The 19,296-nt window shown below is 37.7% G+C and overlaps 1 protein-coding gene across 1 annotated transcript; it reads left to right on the plus strand.

The window, feature by feature from the left end:
- Positions 1 to 1,692: 1,692 nt before the first annotated feature.
- LOC6032530 (zinc finger protein 717) lies at positions 1,693 to 18,406 on the plus strand. The gene is made up of 4 exons (XM_038265251.1): positions 1,693 to 2,373; positions 7,184 to 8,205; positions 17,545 to 17,641; positions 17,704 to 18,406. Exons 1-4 carry the CDS (start codon positions 2,097 to 2,099, stop codon positions 17,928 to 17,930), a joined length of 1,623 nt encoding a protein of 540 aa, XP_038121179.1. The 5' UTR covers positions 1,693 to 2,096; the 3' UTR covers positions 17,931 to 18,406.
- The last annotated feature ends 890 nt before the right edge of the window (positions 18,407 to 19,296 follow it).

The following is a 19,296-nucleotide window of genomic DNA, read 5'->3' on the forward strand; positions in this document are numbered from 1 at the left end:
TAGTATGTTTCACTTTGAAAAAATATTTTTGAAAAGCTGAGAAAATTCTCTATATTTTGCTTTATTGAACTTTGTTGATACCATCCATAGTTGCTGAGATATTGCCATGCAAACGTTAAAAAACAGTAAAATTCATGTTTTCTAAGTCTCACCCAAACAACCCACCATTTTCTAATGTCGATATCTCAGCAACTATAAATCCGATTTACAATGTTAAAACATGAAACATTCGTGAAATTTTCCGATCTTTTCGAAAAAAATATTTTCAATTTTTTTAAATCAGGACTAACATTTCAAACGGGCCAAACATTCAATATTACGCCCATTTAAAATGTTAGTCTTGATTTAAAATTTTTGAAAATATTTTTTTCGGAAAGATCGGAAAATTTCACAACTGTTTCATGTTTTAACATTGTAAATCGGATTTATAGTTGCTGAGATATCGACATTAGAAAATGGTGGGTTGTTTGGGTGAGACTTAGAAAACATGAATTTTACTGTTTTTTAACGTTTGCATGGCAATATCTCAGCAACTATGGGTCGTATCAACAAAGTTCAATAAAGCAAAATATAGAGAATTTTCTCAGCTTTTGAAAAATATTTTTTTCAAAGGTGTGCAAACATGGGCACTAATTTAAAAAAATGAAAAACTGTGACTATTTTCAAAAAAGTTACCTAAAAATGGTTATAACTTGAAAACGGTGCAGTTTATCAAAAATTCACTAAAGTATTTTTTGATTGCCAATTCGATTTTACATCGAAAAATGAAGTTGAAAAATTTTTGCGACCGATTTTTCGATTTTTTGAAAAAATCTGAATTGATTCAAAAAATCATAACTCGGTCAAAGATTTTTTGCCCATTCTGGAAATTTCTGAAAAGTTGGCATTTTATGTCCTCTAAAACATATCAAAAAATAATAAAAAAAAGTGTTTTTTTGCAAATCAAGTTTTAGTGACAAAAAGTTAAATTAAAAATCACCAAATTTTTTTACCGTGTATCATTTTTTTTCAGTGTAGTCCATGTCCATACCTACAACTTTGCCGAAGACACCAAATCGATCAAAAATTCCTTCAAAAGATACATATTTTTGAATTTTCACATATAATTTTTGTATGGACAGCTGCCAAATTTGTATGGAAAATTATATGAACGAACTAATGATGCAAAATGGCTTCTTTGGGCATACCGAAGGCACCAAAAAAGTTTCAGCCGGATTAAAAAATACAAAAAAAATCGAATGATCGAAATCTCAGAGAATTGCTCAGAATAAAAGTTATAGCTTTTTAAGGGAAAAGTCAAATTTTCAAACTGAAATCACTGAAATCGCAAATTTAAGTTAGGTTTTTAGGCATTTAGTTTTTTTTCGCAACGAGAAATTTAGCTTAACAAATCGATGCCTCTGTGCTCTCTTGTACTAAGCTTGCTGGTTTTCCTATTTAGTTAGCATAAGAGAGCACAGAAGCATCGAATCAAAACGTTAAAATAAATCCCAGAGGTTAAGGGTGTTTTACATGAAAAAATCTTTTTTGCTTTAGAAACAAAACCATATTTAGTTGTTTCTTTTTTTCGTATTCGTGATTTCGTGAATTTTCACCCACCATCGCGAGGAAAATCGTCCTTTTCACACCCACACCATCAAACCGAGCGATTTTCCACAACCACCGATCTCAGTGGTGGTGGTGATACCAACTCCTGTGCTGCTAGAAGGGAAGCTAGGGCAGCAGCAGTTTAGTTTGGTGCAATTTTTCGTGAAAAGCTCTACTTACATTCACCCCTCTGCTGTCTGCACACACTGTCTGTCTGTCTATTCCTGTTCGTCTAACAAACTGCTCTGGGTTCCCCCCTGTCTGGGCCTGTCTGTGAAGATTACCGAGGACAAAACCATGGAAATTTGTTTGAAATAGTGAAGTGCGTCCTGTTTTTCGTGAATTTCGTGTCGTGAGTGTGATTTTAGGTTTTTAACCAACCTCGAGAGGAAAAAAAAGGAAAAACCTCAAGGCAAGGACTGCATGTGCTCTCTCTCCCCCCTCGAAAGAAAAAAAGGACTATGAACTTGACCGAATGATCGCGCCCTCAAGGATACCAGCATAGAGTCATGAATTTTTCCGCCTTCGGAGGTCCCTTCTCGGGGATCCACCAGTTTGCGGCCAAATTTGGCAGCAACGATGGGGCCTTCACAAGCACCAGCAATTCTGCGACGGCGGCGGCGGCCAACGCGACGGGAAATGGCGCCGGACCAGGTGGCGTCGGAGGGGGTGGTGGCGGCCAGGGCGGAACCTCGGGCGCCACAAACCTGGTCCAACAGCAGCAGCAGGACCTTAACCGATACCACGGATCCAACGGGAATCACTTCAATCAGAATTCTACCTCAAGTAAGTCAGGTGGTGCCGCCTTTTGGGCGCTGAAATTTGCCGAGAAAAAAAGGTCGAAATTTCCTACAAAAAAAAGAAGGGTGTGTAGGCGTGTGACGGTGTGTGTGAGTGTGTTGCATACATTCAGGCGAATTGACAATGAAAACGACCAACCACCCCCCTCGGAACGTTCTTTGTGTTGGTGGAAACAAGGAGGAGGGTGAAAAATGCGTTAGTGTTGGTGTGTTTACACTCAGGCAGTTTCGTTCGTTGAGCGGGGTGTGGGTGGAGATGATAATGAAAATTTCGGTGGAAAGTCGCAGCGCCGCGCAGGATGGGAAAATGGTGTCTTGCTGGCTGGTTTTTGTGGCTGTGTGTGGTGAGGGGTGATTCACCGATGTTAAGGGTAGGGTATTTACATTTTTTTACTTGCTTCGCGTGGTGATGATGCGCGCACTAATGCAGCAGTAATGTGCAGAGAGGTGAGGTGTTGATTTGGAGATTTTGGCATGTGTTTAATGCTTAAACTACATGTTTTTTTTTATTTGAAATGCCTCATTTAAAACCAAAATTGAATTGTTTTTATTAAATAAAAAAGAAATCCGTTTAATTGTACGGTAAAAGTACCATGAAATTGAAAAAAAATTATTCCAGGTTTTCAATTCAGGAAATGCTTGTTCATGTTTAAACATAATTTCTATTTTTTTAAGAAAAATAATATTGTTACTTTTTTTGAAACCCGTACGTTTTGATTTTGTTTGATTTTTGCTCTTTTTGAGTAACGTGAAGATTTTGTTTGTTTTGATTTCCAATAACATGCAATATTATTTACAAGGCTGGTACAAATTTTATTTAAAGGTAATCAATTTTTACTAAACAAGTTGCATTCGACTTGGGTCAGGGTCGCATATGGTGCTGTTGAATTGTAAAAAGTTTTGATAAGTAGTTCAAAACTTATGCATAAAAATGTGTTTTAGCATATTTCCGGAAGTTGAATAAATGGCCGGAAATCAAACCAAACACTATCATGTTGTATACCGTCAGTGGGGGTAACTATGGGTCAAAAAACGATACACCTCTCGTAATTTCTTTATAACAAAAACAATTAAAATAACATCGAAAACCTTTCAACGTAGATTTGTTCTTAGATAGTTTACTAACATTTTCCCAAAATATGGTGGATTTTGATGAACACTACCTTAAATGCCAATAGTTTGAAAATTGACCAAATCTCACCCCTTAGAGGGGGTGACATTGGGTCAAATGAAACTAAAATGATGCTCAAATACAACGATATGGTAAAAACAAGTCATCCAACAGTGTTTCTTGTTCGAGGGATTAGTATTGACTTGCTACAATATTAAAATGGAGATTTTCAAACATTTGGGTAGTTTTCGAGTAATTCCAACAAAAATATTAGAAAAAGGATTTTTCGAGAGGTAATTTTTGGCCAAAAACGTACCTCAACTTAAAACAGCTGCCAAAATAACAGGATTTGTTCTACACAGAAAAAAAAGTTGAATTTTGGAATGTTGAAAATTTGGTAGGTTGAATATTACCTTTGTTTTGCGTAATATTACATAAAACATGCACGGAGAAAAAAGAGTTCCCAAATTCGTGAACAAGCGTTCATGGAAATGGGAACCAAGAACAAAGTGTTCAAATTTCATGGTACGTTTTTCAAAATCGTACCATGGGATTTGAACACTTTGTTCGAGGTTCCCATTTTCATGAACGCTTGTTCACGATTTTAGGAACTCTTTTTTCTCCGTGTGTGTAAAATGTGAACCTGATGAATATTCATCAAAAAGGGATGAAAATTCATCATTTTCTGGGGTAAAATTAATAATTTTTTTACACAAGATCTGTCACCATTTCCTGATGAATATTACCATAATTTTTTTTCTGTGTAGGAACGAGATTTTTTCAGTGAAGTCATCTTAAGATGACCCCTACACAACCCTATTATCAGAATTCAGTTTCATTGAGAAGAACCTGAGAAATGGTAAAATCCGTAAAAAATCACTTTGACCCAATTTCGCCCCCCACACCCAATGTCACTCCAACTGCCGGTATCGTTCACAGAAAAAAAATGATGGTAATATTCATCAGGAAATGGTGACAGATTTTGTGGCTAAAAAAATGATGAATTTTACCCCAGAAAATGATGAATTTTCATCAGTTTTTGATGAATATTCATCAGGTTCACATTTTACTCATTTTTTATGTAATGTTACACAAATAAAGAGGTAATATTCAACCTACCAAATTTTCAACATTCCAAAATTCAACTTTTTTTTCTGTGTTTGATTAGTGATCAAAATACCTTTCCAACGAGTCCAAAACATTGATGACCTGGCAACCCTGTTTAAAGTTATGACCACTTAAGTGTTATTTATGAATTTTCTAAAGCCGGAACTCACTTATCTGTATGAAACCTCTTTTGAACGGCTCTTTCACTCTTTTTCAAAATATGGACGAAAAGGATATTTTTAAGAATGTATTATTTTTAAAGCTATTGCACATTGAATTATATAAATTATTTGGCGATCTCTATGTCAACATTTCTACTTGAACCTAAACGTTTGAATGATTGAATGGCATCCAAACTTAAATCGAGGAGACTGTGGAGAAATTGCTATTTATTTGAAAATTACGTTTATTTTTGCCAAAATTAAACTAAAATTTAGCTGATATTTTATTTAGAGAAAATATTCTGTTAACCCTTTTTTACATTCTGATTTGATCAATAAAGTCTGTAAACGCTGAAGTTTATTCGGGCAAAAGGATTTATTTTTTTTTCCAAAATCTCTCAGCTATTAAGTAGATTTTTGATAATAATTAAAGCAATTTAAAATACTCAAATTTGTATTCAAGTTATACTTTAATGTACTTGTACTGATCACAAAGAAAAGTTACTTCGTTTTGTTTATAAAATCATTAAATTTGGAATTTTAAAAAATAAGGAAACCGAAAATATGAGCTTGAAAACTATTAATTGGTTTCCAATATGAACATCAATGTTATTGAGAGTCTTTCAATATATATAGATCATAAAGTTGCTATAGACAAGACACCCCAATGAAATATAACAATTCAGCTCTGAATATGTCGGGAAATAGCCGTTTTTATTATAAAGTGCTTGAAAAACACCAAGTACACCAAGGGACAATGCTGGGATTATTTTTTATTAGCATTAAAATATTTGAAATTGTATTTTCAACTCTCAAAAACAAATTTAACACTAAAATATTTTGGAAATTTAATAAATTATGTTTAGAACCAGTTTAAACATGATTCCTTCTTGGAACGGATCTTTCAAAAGACCGGAGCTTAAAAAAGAACCGCGGTTCTTTTTTTGTGAGCCATGGTTCGTTCGCTCTTTTCAATGAACCGGCTCTTTGAGCGGCTCGCTCTTTTTTTGCCAACCGCTAGGGGGTACAATTACAGATCAAATGAAAATTTTGTTTGCTAAGCTAAAGAACTAACAGCTGAAAATATTTTTCTATGATTTTTTTTGATGTTTTACGTAACATGTCCAAAAACTGTGAAAACTATTAACAATATTCTGAGATATGATTGCTTGAATATAAAAAAATCGGGGTTTAAGGCGAAAATCACCTTTTTTCACTAAAACTGCGATAACATAAAAGTTTTGAGCTGCCCAACCTCCGTCCCGCAAAATCATTTTACCCGGCCCATCGCAATTGAAAATTGTTCAATGACTAGCCCTTTAGGCCGATCATGAAATAAAACAATTCTTTGTTATGTATGCTTTAGCAATCAAATATTGCTTATTAATCATATTGTTTGGTTTTTGCATTTGTCATAAAAAATTCATTTCGTAAAACTGTGAAATATATGAGACAATTTGGGTTGTTGACTTCAAATGAGCAGTTGGAAACTAAATGTACATTAAAATAAAAATAGAAAAATTCTGTGGAATTACATTCTATATAGTTGTGTTGTGTGTGAGGAAATCAAACCTAAAAAAATATTTTAACGAACAGAGTTTTAATGCTTTTTTTCAACTTATTTCATTCCAATCAGAAACTACAATAATTTTTTTTAGAATTCGAAATCAAAATAAACCGAATTAACTTTTGTTAGTTTTTTTTTGCAAAAAAACATATTTTTATTTTCTTTGAAAAGCTTCTTTATTAGGTAGGAATTTTCATTTAAACTTTATTTCCGGCCTGTCAATGCTTCTAAAAAAACAGGGCCAAAAGTGTGGGCAACCCTTATCGCAGTTTTAGCGAATAAGTTGTTTTTTAATTTTGGCTGGCGATGTGAAAAACCAAAAAATTGAAAAAAAAACTTTGGCGTTGATTTAAATGTCAGTATGTCGGAGAAATTGAAAAAAGTTGCGATTTGAGATTTAATTTTAGTTTATTTTTTTTTCACCGGTAGGGCAATTAAAATCCTTAAAGCTTGAAGAATTAGCATGGAATAAGTGGAAGTTGAGCTTCAAATCCAGTTTTTTATGTGTTCTGTAAGTTTTATGGTTTCTTTTAAAATTGGATGATGACTCCTGCACGTGGACTGACCAAACGACCTAACCGGGACATCTACTACCTCATCCGACGGAAGGCGTGACCAGACAAGACGGGTAGTCCCGTTTTGCCCTATAGTTGACGGTATTCTATTCTTTTCGCTCCTCAGGATTTTTTTTTCTGAGACAAGACTAATACTTTTAATCTTAATTGTCCACATGAAATTTATTCAAAACTACATCATCTGTGGAATTGAATTAAAATTATAGTAATTAGTAATAATTTGCTTTTGAATTTTAAATTTACTAATATTTCTCTGTTTCCTTCTCTTTTCCCAGTGATCAACACACCGATGTCCTACGGCCAAAACATTTCGCTTCCGTACAGCCAACCGCAAACCGCCGACCACGGCACGGGTGGCTTCGTGCAGAATATGCAAACCGAGCAGAACAAGCTGAAGAACGCGACGATCAAGGTCGACCGGGACGAGATGATCAACCAGCAGATTCTGCAGAACGTGAACCAGTCGTGGCAAACGTTGGCCAATCCGTCGAACACGGTGGACTATTCGTCCCATCTGCTGTCCGCGACACTGCCAATTTCGATCCAGCACTTCCTCAAGTACTCGGAATCGATCAAGAAGGAATCGAACGGGGTTGGGACCGGGTTGACCTCGCCGGGACCGCTGAGTGGACTGATTGGGGTTGAGACGAACGCGTTTAACGTGCAGAAGGACTTGCTGAATCTGAAGAATGGAAACAATTTAAACTTGGCGTTGGGGAACGTAGCTGTAAGTGCTGCTGCCGCCAGCCTGGGATTGAACCACCAGCATTTGACTCATCACAATAACCACCAGGACAATGGTCACGGGTACGGAAACGTGAACCAGCTGTCCCAGATCGCAACCAATGGCCAAACGCAAAATGCCAACCAGCAGCAGAGCATGATTAACGGCGGAACGGGTCCGGCTGTAGCGGCCAACGGTGGCCAAAACGGCACCACCAACGGAACGGACTCGACCGCGACGACGACCACCGCAACAACCACCGGAACCGGGCTGACCAAATCCGGCAAGCCACGCAAGAAGAAGGAAAAGAAACGCAAACCACCGAAGGAGAAGAAACCCCGACCGAAGCCGGGCCAAATCCGGGAGACGAAGGCCCTCGACGGGTCACCGCTGTTTTGCTGTCCCGAGTGTCAGATGGCCTATCCGGAGCGTGGCCTGATCGAGCAGCACGTCATTTCGCACGCCGTTGAGCGTCGCTTCGTGTGTGACATTTGCCACGCGGCGCTCAAGCGGAAGGACCACCTGACGCGCCACAAGCTGTCGCACATTCCGGACCGGCCGCACATTTGCAGTGTAAGTAAATTTGAGGGTCGTTGTTCTGGGTAAAAAGGTTTTTCTTAATTGTGCAATTAGAATTATTAAATAAAAAGGGGAAATAATGCTATGAGTTTGTCTACACGGAAAGACCGGCCAGGGCAAATCTAAGAAAATCTTGGTTAAATTTACTAAAAGTATGGGTTAATTTTTTACACAGCTTTTTCTCAACAATCGATTGTTGATTTTGTTAACCCGAAATTGCTGACCACCAGTAACTAAAAGTATCTAAAAAAATAGTTGAAATTGCCATTTTTGTTGGTTAAATGGCCGCAAAAAAAATCTAGCAGTCGACTGTTAGAATAATTTTTCAGAAAATTATCTATTTTTTTTCAGCTCAAATATTCAATATTACGCCCTTTTAAAATGTTAGTCTTAGTTTAAAAAAATTAAAAAAAAACAAATTTCGAAAAGATCGGAAAAGTTCACGAATGTTTCAAATTTTAACATTGAAAATGAGCAGTTCTCTACGGAATCGGTCTTTTTTCTTTAATTTTAATTTTTGTAATTTTTAATCCGGCTGAAACTTTTTTGGTGCCTTGGCCATTTTGCATAATTAGCCATTTTGCATAATTAGTTCGTTCATATAATTTTCCATACAAATTTGGCAGCTGTCCATACAAAAATGATATGTGAAAATTCAAAAATCTGTATCTTTTGAAGGAATTTTTTGATCGATTTGGTGTCTTCGGCAAAGTTGAAGGTATGGATATGGACTACACTGAAAAAAAAATGATACACGGTAAAAATTTTTGGTGATTTTTAATTTAACTTTTTGTCACTAAAACTTGATTTGCAAAAAAAACACTATTTTTAATTTTTTTTTATTTTTTGATATTGCGGGTATCAGGATTAATTATCATTCCGCTGCGATCGTATCCCGCCGTTGCGGAAATCGCAGAGGTCCCTTAGTAGGCTCAATTGTTGACATGCTCGATCAACATGCTTGATTTCATGTCTGAATAAGTCACGTGGCTGCAAAAAATTTGAAATAAGCAGAGCATGCTCGGGATGCCATGCTGGTTTTTGGTACCTTGAAGTGACACGTGGTCGTAAAATGCGTTGCGCTGATCAAAGTGCGCTTTATAGTCGCAGCCAACCAACAGTTCAGAACAGACCGCCGCACTTTGCGCAGTAGCCAGACTGACGCTCTCTAGAACCGCAGAATGTTAAAATATCTTGCCAAGGATAATATGTTTTAGAGGACATAAAATGTCAACTTTTCAGAAATTTCCAGAATGGGCAAAAAATCTTTGACCGAGTTATGATTTTTTGAATCAATACAGATTTTTTCAAAAAATCGAAATATTGGTCGCAAAAATTTTTCGACTTCATTTTCCGATGTAAAATTGAATTTGCAATCAAAAAGTACTTTAGTGAACTTTTGATAAAGTGCACCGTTTTCAAGTTATAACCATTTTTAGGTAACTTTTTTCAAAATAGTCGCAGTTTTTCATTTTTTTTAATTAATGCCCATGTTTGCCCACCCTTGAAAAAAATATTTTCGAAAAGCTGAGAAAATTCTCTGTATTTTGCTTTATTGAACTTTGTTGATACGACCTTTAGTTGCTGAGATATTGCCATGCAAAGGTTAAAAAACAGGAAAATTAATGTTTTCTAAGTCTCACCCAAACAACCCACCATTTTCTAATGATATCTCAGCAACTATAGGTCCGATTTACAATGTTAAAACATGAAACATTCGTGAAATTTTCCGATCTTTTCGAAAAAAATATTTTCAAAAATTTAAAATCAAGACTAACATTTTAAACGGGCCAAACTTTCAATATTACGCCCATTTGAAATGTTTGTCTTGATTTAAAATTTTTGAAAATATTTTTTTCGAAAAGATCGGAAAATTTCACGAATGTTTCATATTTTCACATTGTAAATCGGACCATTAATTGCTGAGATATCGACATTAGAAAATGGTGGGTTGTTTGGGTGAACTTAGAAAACATCAATTTTCCTGTTTTTTAACCTAAAGGTCGTATCAACAAAGTTCAATAAAGCAAAATATAGAGAATTTTCCCAGCTTTTCAAAAATAGTTTTTTCAAAGGTGGGCAAACATGGGCACTAATATTAAAAAATAAAAAACTGCGACTATTTTCAAAAAAGTTACCTAAAAATGGTTATAACTTGAAAACGGTGCACTTTATCAAAAGTTCACTAAAGTACTTTTTGATTGCAAATTCAATTTTACATCGGAAAATGAAGTCGAAAAATTTTTGCGACCAATATTTCGATTTTTTTTTTAAATCTGTATTGATTCAAAAAATCATAACTCGGTCAAAGATTTTTTGCCCATTCTGGAAATTTCTGAAAAGTTGGCATTTTATGTCCTCTAAAACATATCAAAAAATAAAAAAAAATTAAAAATAGTGTTTTTTTGCAAATCAAGTTTTAGTGACAAAAAGTTAAATTAAAAATCACCAAAAATTTTTTTACCGTGTATCATTTTTTTTCATTGTAGTCCATATCCATACCTACAACTTTGCCGAAGACACCAAATTGATCAAAAAATTCCTTCAAAAGATACAGATTTTTGAATTTTCATACATCATTTTTGTATGGACAGCTGCCAAATTTGTATGGAAAATTATATGAACGAACTAATTATGCAAAATGGCTTCTTTGGGCATACCCAAGGCACCAAAAAAGTTTCAGCCGGATTAAAAAATACAAAAAAATCGAATGACCGAAATCTCAGAGAATTGCTCAAATCGGACCATTAATTGCTGAGATATCGACAGTAAAAAATGGTGGGTTGTTTGGGTGAGACTTAGAAAACATCAACTTTTCATGTTTTTAAACCTTTGCATTGCAATATCTCAGCAACTAAGGGTCGTATCAACAATGTTTAATAAAGCAAAATATAGAGAATTTTCTCAGCTTTTCAATTTTTTTTCAAAAGTGGGCAAACATGTGCACTAATTTAAAAAAAAAATATATTTTCAAAAAGTCACCTAAATATGGATTTAACTTGAAAACGGTGCACTTTATCAAAATTTCACTACAGTACTTTTTGATTGCAAATTTGATTTTACATCGAAAAATGAAGTTGAATTTTTTTTCGATTTTTTGAAAAAATCAGTATTGATTCATAAATTCACAACTCGCTCAAAAATTTTTTGCACAACCTGGAAATTTCTGAAAAGTTGACATTTTATGTCCTCTAAAACATATAAAAAAAGTGTTTTTTTTTTGCAAATCAAATTTTAGTGATAAAAAGTTTAATAAAAAATCACCAAAATTTGTTTTACCATGTGTATTTTTTTTCCAGTGTAGTCCGTATCCATACCTACAACTTTGCCCAAGACACCAAATCGATCAAAAAATTCCTTCAAAAGATACAGATTTTTGAATTTTCATACATCATTTTTGTATGGACAGCTACCAAATTTGTATGAAATTATATGGACAAACTAATGATGCAAAATGGCTTTTTTGGGCATACCGAAGGCACCAAAAAAGTTTCAGTAGGATTAAAAAATACATAAAAATCGAATGAACGAAATCTGAGAGAACTGCTCACATATTTTTCATTGAAATGTCAAGAAATTTCTTTTTTTATTTTTATGCACCGTTCTCGACTTTGGCCAGAGACTAGGGAAATAAGTTGAAAAAAAAATAATCGACTAAAAATATGAATGTTGTGAATGATGTATTTTTAAAATTTATATTCCTTGTTTTAAATACTGAAACCCTTCTGTTGGCCATTATGTTTTCCACCAATTATTTAGATTTTTATATCAATAAAACAGAGCGTATGTTAATTGATTTTGAGTTTAGAACAATTGAAGGACATAGCTCAACGGTTTCGGATCGAAAACCGTTAAAAACGATTTCGTTTGCAACTGGAATATTTGTTTAACCCGGGCATGGTCTTCGGGTCTATAGGACCCAGTAGCACTATGAAAGTAATTGTAACTTTTGACCAAAAACACCTAGAGATCTGAAATTTTGTGACTTTGTGTATCTTACTAAGACACACATTCTGGCCAAAAATTAACTTCCGGAAGTGGCCACCAAAAAAAAACTGACACCAATGGTATTCCGGGTCTATAGGACCCAGAAATGTTTTCAGCTGCCAAAATTCGAGATTGTAACCGATTTTGGATGTCTTGACCGCAAATGAAAGGCTAGGATGTCTACTTTCTGAATCAGACCGGCAGAATCGGTTTTGGACACCGTGGTCACCGGGAACCTGCTATAACCGAAAAAAGTCCTTTTTGAGGCCCCTACTTTGAGGACCTGTATCTCCGAAACGATTGCACATAGCAGGTTGCTTCCAGTTGCATTCGACAGATAATAATCTGAATTTTAAGCCCCAGAAAAAATAATTGGTCCATTGTGGCCACCGGTTCCGGTAACCCGGAACTTCCGGAAAACTTGATTTTTGCAGTTTTTGACATAAAACCGTCACACAGACCAGTATTTTGAAACCGATTATTTTGTAAATCATTGCAGAAGGATACACATACTACCTCTGACTGTTTGGTATCGGTTCTGGCCAACTCTGGCCAATCCGGAACCGGTTCCAGGGTACCACTAAAACGGTTCCAATAATTGTCACGCTAGAAACCCGTCATGTTGCATATCAAACTTCATGAAATTGCATGTTATGACCATCTGAGGTCATGCCGATGTCCTCTGACCCATCCTGGTCACTCCGGAACCGGTTACCGGTGGCCACTGGGGGACACTATCGGAATATGCAATGAACCCTATCATCCGACATATCAAACTTCATGAAATTGAAAGTTATGACCATCTGAGGTCATGCCGATGTCCTCTGACCCAACCTGGTCACTCCGGAACTAGTTACCGGTGGCCACTGGGGGACACTATCGGAATATGCAATGAACCCTATCATCCGACATATCAAACTTCATGAAATTGAAAGTTATGACCATCTGAGGTCATGCCGATGTCCCCTGACCCAACCTGGTCACCGGAACCGGTTACCGGTGGCCACTGGGGGACACTATCGGAATATGCAATGAACCCTATCATCCGACGTATCAAACTTCATGAAATTGAAAGTTATGACCATCTGAGGTCATGCCGATGTCCTCTGACCCATCCTGGTCACTCCGGAACCGGTTACCGGTGGCCACTGGGGGACACTTGTGGAATATGCAATGAACCCTGTCATCCGACGTATCAAACTTCATGAAATTGAACATTCTTACCATCTGAGGTCATGCTAACTTATCTGGTCACTCCAGAATCGGTTACCGTTGGCCACTTGGTGACACTCTCTGAGTATGTAGTAAACCCTATCATCCGACGTATCAAACTTCATGAAATTGAAAGTTATGACCATCTGAGGTCATGCCGATGTCCTCTGACCCATCCTGTTCACTCCGGAACCGGTTACCGGTGGCCACTGGGGGACACTATCGGAATATGCAATGAACCCTATCATCCGACGTATCAAACTTCATGAAATTGAAAGTTATGACCATCTGAGGTCATGCCGATGTCCCCTGACCCAACCTGGTCTCTCCGAAACCGGTTACCGGTGGCCACTTGGTGACACTCTCTGATTATGTAATAAACCCTATCATCCGACGTATCAAACTTCATGAAATTGAAAGTTATGACCATCTGAGGTCATGCTAACGTTCTTTGAACTTATCTGGTCACTTCGGAATCGGTTTCCGATGGCCACTTGGGGACACTTGTGGAATATGCTAGAAACCCTATCATCCGAAATATCAAACTTCATAGAATTGAAAATTATTACTATCCCAGGTTATGCCATCATCCTTCTATATCGCACAGCAAAAAATATGTGAATTTTGGAATATTGAAAATTTGGGTAACCACTTTTTTGAGTAATTTTACCTAAAAAATGTGTAAAAATGTGAACCTAATGAAAATTCACCAGAAACTGATGGAAAATCACCAATTCCTGATTTAATATTACACATATTTTTGACACAAAATCTTTCACCATTTTCTCATTACTATAGTTTTTAATCTGGCTATCAATATCAAACTTTTTTTTTCATATTGGGCATTTGTGCGACCACCTAAGAAGGCTATCTTTTGTAATGTACCCTGGTTACAGTCCATACTACAAATTACTCGTATTCATGGGATCGGTAGACGAGGGGTTATTTTGCAGACATTGTTTATCCATTTATCCGGCAGAGTAAATGTGCCGAGCTTTCTTGCTCAGTTAAACAAAAACGACAGAGGTTGTTAGGCCCCATGCCGATTTTGTGCAGGTGATATCAATCAGGACAATGTCATGTTAGAAGCCCTGCGAGTATTCGTAGTTCCTATGGTTTAAGCCAAGAAGTTTCTTGGTGATTGAAGGACTTGGAGTGATAAAAGTTTACGCTTGTCTCAATCCACGCATCTCGCCCCAGATTGAAGCAATTTGCGATTGTCCTCAATTCGTGACTTGTGCTATCTTGTAACACGTCTGCTGTAAAAAGATAGGAGATAGATAGCACACAAGCGAAGCATTAGTTATTTCTTGCTTCACGGAACTTTTTGAGATTCCAAGGAACGGCTCGGGATCCACGAATATGTTTGATAAGCCTAGTCTGGCAAGTTCATCAGCCATTTCAATGCCTTCAATGCCGCAGTATCCTGGTACCCAAAACAACATGCCGAGTAGCAAGTTCCAAACATGTTTGGATTCGCATTTAGAGGATTTTAACGCCAATAGTGCAGCTTAGCTATCCGAGAAAATACCGATTTTTGCGTGTCTATAATTTCTAAAATATCAAAATCAAAGGTTAGATGAAAGAGTTTCTGCACCCAAATCTCGGCAACACGCGGTTTGAGAGAAAGACGGCCTCATGAAGTTTGATATGTCGGACGATAGGGTTTCTATTCCGCATATTCCACAAGTGTACACCAGTTGCCACCGGTAACCGATTCCAAAAGCCAGATAGAGTTAGGGGATGTTAGCGTAATTACCTTAGATGTAATATTGTTCAATTTCATGTTGTTCGATATGCCGTCATTGCATATTACGATAATATTCCCTAAAAGCCACTGGTAACCGGTCCCGGAGTGGCCCTCAGTGGCCATAGGTAACCGGTTCCAGATTGATCAGGTAAGGTTAGTTGAAGTCGGCATAACCTTGGATAGTAATAATTTTCAATTCTATGAAGTTTGATACGTCGGATGATAGGGTTTCTAGCATATTCCACAAGTGGCCATCGGAAACCGATTCCGAAGTGACCAGATAAGTTCAAAGAACGTTAGCATGACCTCAGATGGTCATAACTTTCAATTTCATGAAGTTTGATACGTCGGATGATAGGGTTTACTACATACTCAGAGAGTGTCACCAAGTGGCCAACGGTAACCGATTCTGGAGTGACCAGATAAGTTAGCATGACCTCAGATGGTAAGAATGTTCAATTTCATGAAGTTTGATACGTCGGATGACAGGGTTCATTGCATATTCCACAAGTGTCCCCCAGTGGCCACCGGTAACCGGTTCCGGAGTGACCAGGATGGGTCAGAGGACATCAGCATGACCTCAGATGGTCATAACTTTCAATTTCATGAAGTTTGATACGTCGGATGATAGGGTTCATTGCATATTCCGATAGTGTCCCCCAGTGGCCACCGGTAACCGGTTCCGGAGTGACCAGGTTGGGTCAGGGGACATCGGCATGACCTCAGATGGTCATAACTTTCAATTTCATGAAGTTTGATATGTCGGATGATAGGGTTCATTGCATATTCCGATAGTGTCCCCCAGTGGCCACCGGTAACTAGTTCCGGAGTGACCAGGTTGGGTCAGAGGACATCGGCATGACCTCAGATGGTCATAACTTTCAATTTCATGAAGTTTGATATGTCGGATGATAGGGTTCATTGCATATTCCGATAGTGTCCCCCAGTGGCCACCGGTAACCGGTTCCGGAGTGACCAGGATGGGTCAGAGGACATCGGCATGACCTCAGATGGTCATAACATGCAATTTCATGAAGTTTGATATGCAACATGACGGGTTTCTAGCGTGACAATTATTGGAACCGTTTTAGTGGTACCCTGGAACCGGTTCCGGATTGGCCAGAGTTGGCCAGAACCGATACCAAACAGTCAGAGGTAGTATGTGGTATCCTTCTGCAATGATTTACAAAATAATCGGTTTCAAAATACTGGTCTGTGTGACGGTTTTATGTCAAAAACTGCAATAATCAAGTTTTCCGGAAGTTCCGGGTTACCGGAACCGGTGGCCACTATGGACCAATTATTTTTTCTGGGGCTTAAAATTCAGGTTATTATCTGTCGAATGCAACTGGAAGCAACCTGCTATTTGCAATCGTTTCGGAGATACAGGTCCTCAAAGTAGGGGCCTCAAAAAGGACTTTTTTTCGGTTATAGCAGGTTCCCGGTGACCACGGTGTCCAAAACCGGTTCTGCCGGTCTGATTCAGAAAGTAGACATCCTAGCCTTTCATTTGCGGTCAAGACATCCAAAATCGGTTACAATCTCGAATTTTGGCAGCTGAAAACATTTCTGGGTCCTATAAATAGACCCGGAATACCATTCGTGTATGTAGAAAACGAAGACCATGGCCAGGTTAATTAGGCTGGTACAAATAATATTTAAAATTTTGTCAACCCGTCAACGAGTCAAAAGCCCCTACCAAAAATATCAGAATGGAAAATTAATACCTTTCAATACCAGTGCTGAAATGTTCTATTTTTCAGCACTGAAATGGGTGCTGAAAAGTTGAACTTTTCAACATTTGTATCGAAAAGTAACATTTTTCAATACTTTTATTGATTTGAACGATGAATTTACTTAACACATGGATGATTGACATAAAATTTCAATCAAAAAGCGTTTTTCGGAATTGCAAAAAATGTTGTAAGCAAACTTGTTGCAAAACATGATAATTTCAGCACTTGTCGTAGTATGCCGGGTCCGGTGGTTTAGTGGTTAGCGTGATAGCCTCTAAATCCCAGTATGGCCTGGGTTCAATCCCAGACGGACCCGGTGGCATTTTTCGAGACGAGATTTGCCTGATCACGCCTTCTATCGGATGGGGAAGTAAAACGTCGGTCCATTTGCGTAAAAGAGGTTTTGAGTGACTCACACATAACTTTCGGACGCCTAGAAATGAGTAGAAACTTGCAACAGAGACCACAAGTGGAATGCTTTGCTTTTTTTTTTCGTAGTATCCAACTTGGTAAACCTCGTTGGATAAATGTACGACTCGTGCTGAAAAAATCTGCTTTTTGCAACTTGTTGCATAAAACACTTTTTTTCTAAATTATTTCTTTTGATACAGGTTTTCGATTACAAATAAGCTAATGATTTTTTTTCAGATATGTTTGAAATCGTTCAAACGCAAAGAACAATTAACACTGCACATTGTGATTCACACCGGCGAGAAAAAGCACGTGTGCATCGAGTGCGGCAAAGGTGAGTCACGTTTATATGCCTAATTAAGATCACTTTTATTAGAAAAATCCATTCACTTTCAGGCTTCTACCGCAAGGACCACCTCCGCAAGCACACCCGTTCGCACATCGCCCGGCGCGTCAAGTCGGAAATGTCAACGCAGGGCGGTGGGAGTGGCAGCGGCAGTGGCACCGGTTCCGGCTCCAGTGCTGCCAACCAGAACCAGAACAACTCGGCGGTCAATAATGCCGCCCTGGCCCCGTCGCTGATGGCCACCAACATGCAGGGCGCTCCGGTGACCGCCTCCTGAGCCTCGTACAAGGACTTTTGGTAAGGTGGATGTTCTTCAGCTCTTCTACTGCTAGAAGATCTCGGGTAGTTTGAGCAATGTTGGTTCCTTTCGCACGCGATGGGTTTGGCGGAAGATATTGCCTCTCGTTTGGGGACTTGTTTTTCATTTTCTTGTTTTTAAGCACAACAACCGATCAATAGTTCTTGTTAAGGTGAAGCAATTTTTCGGTTCTACCACAATCTAGCCACAATTAAATAGACCATTTTACAACTCTCTCTAAAAGGAGAGTGACAGTTAGCACTAATTTAGGAACCAAAACGGATCGCACTGTGATGCCAAACCTGGCCAACATTGCCCTGCCCGAGGGAACATCACTGAAAACCTTACCAGAAAGTCCATACGATGGTTTTTGTGTACTATTATGCAAAGCCAAATCCCCCTTTTACTCTCCACCTGAGTTATACTTAATTTATTGAAGTATGCTAATGAAAAAACGAAACGGAAAGTATACGTGCAATCTCTAACAACCTGAAACCTGAACCTATCTCCACCGGCCGGTATCGATGCACAAATTAACCGAAATACGAACAAACTAAAAAGGAATATTACGCACTGGTGAAGAAAAAATGAAAACTAACTAAACTTATCGCAGAATTTGCGAGCGCTTTACAATCTATAATACGAGCAGTTTTATGCAAAATTATATTATTTTTTCATATCATGATCATATTTGGGTTAGACAAGCCTCTATTGAAAATTTTAATATTTAAAGTAACAACTTCCAAAGTTATGCTTAAAAGAAATTTTAGGTGGAGTTTATGCAAGATTTTTTTTTCGAGTGGATCATTATGGGTATTGAATATCTGGCAACACTATTATCAGTTTTGAGTACTTATGTGAAATGTTAGGAAAATGAAAACACATGAAAAAGTTTTTTTTAGTTATTAAGTTTGATGACTTGGCAACACTGTTGTATAGCTAAAGGAGGTACTAGACTATGACAAACAAACAAATAAATTTTGGTGTTTTTGTCAGTTTGCCAAACTCGCAATTACAGTAAAATGTATGCAGGCTGACATGTTTGCAAACAAATGCAGGCAAACAAACAAAGCAGGCAAACTGCCAAACTGTCAAAAAGTGCGAGTTTGTTTGTTTGTTTGACATATGGTACGTTCGTTTGAAGAGCCGGTGCGGCACTGAGTGCCGCACTCGTCAGTGTCAGTTTTGGTTCAATCGAACGTCATTTGTCAGTGCGCGTGGAACTCGCATGAAACTGAAAAAATATCGAGTGCGGCACTAGAGTTTCAGTTCCAAGATGGCGGCGAAACTCGTGCGGAACTAGCGCGAGTTTCTTCAAAGAAACACTTTGACAGCTCTGAGTGCG

The sequence above is a fragment of the Culex quinquefasciatus genome, chromosome 3 (assembly GCF_015732765.1).
Source record: "Culex quinquefasciatus strain JHB chromosome 3, VPISU_Cqui_1.0_pri_paternal, whole genome shotgun sequence".
NCBI classification, from domain to species: Eukaryota; Metazoa; Arthropoda; class Insecta; order Diptera; family Culicidae; genus Culex; species Culex quinquefasciatus.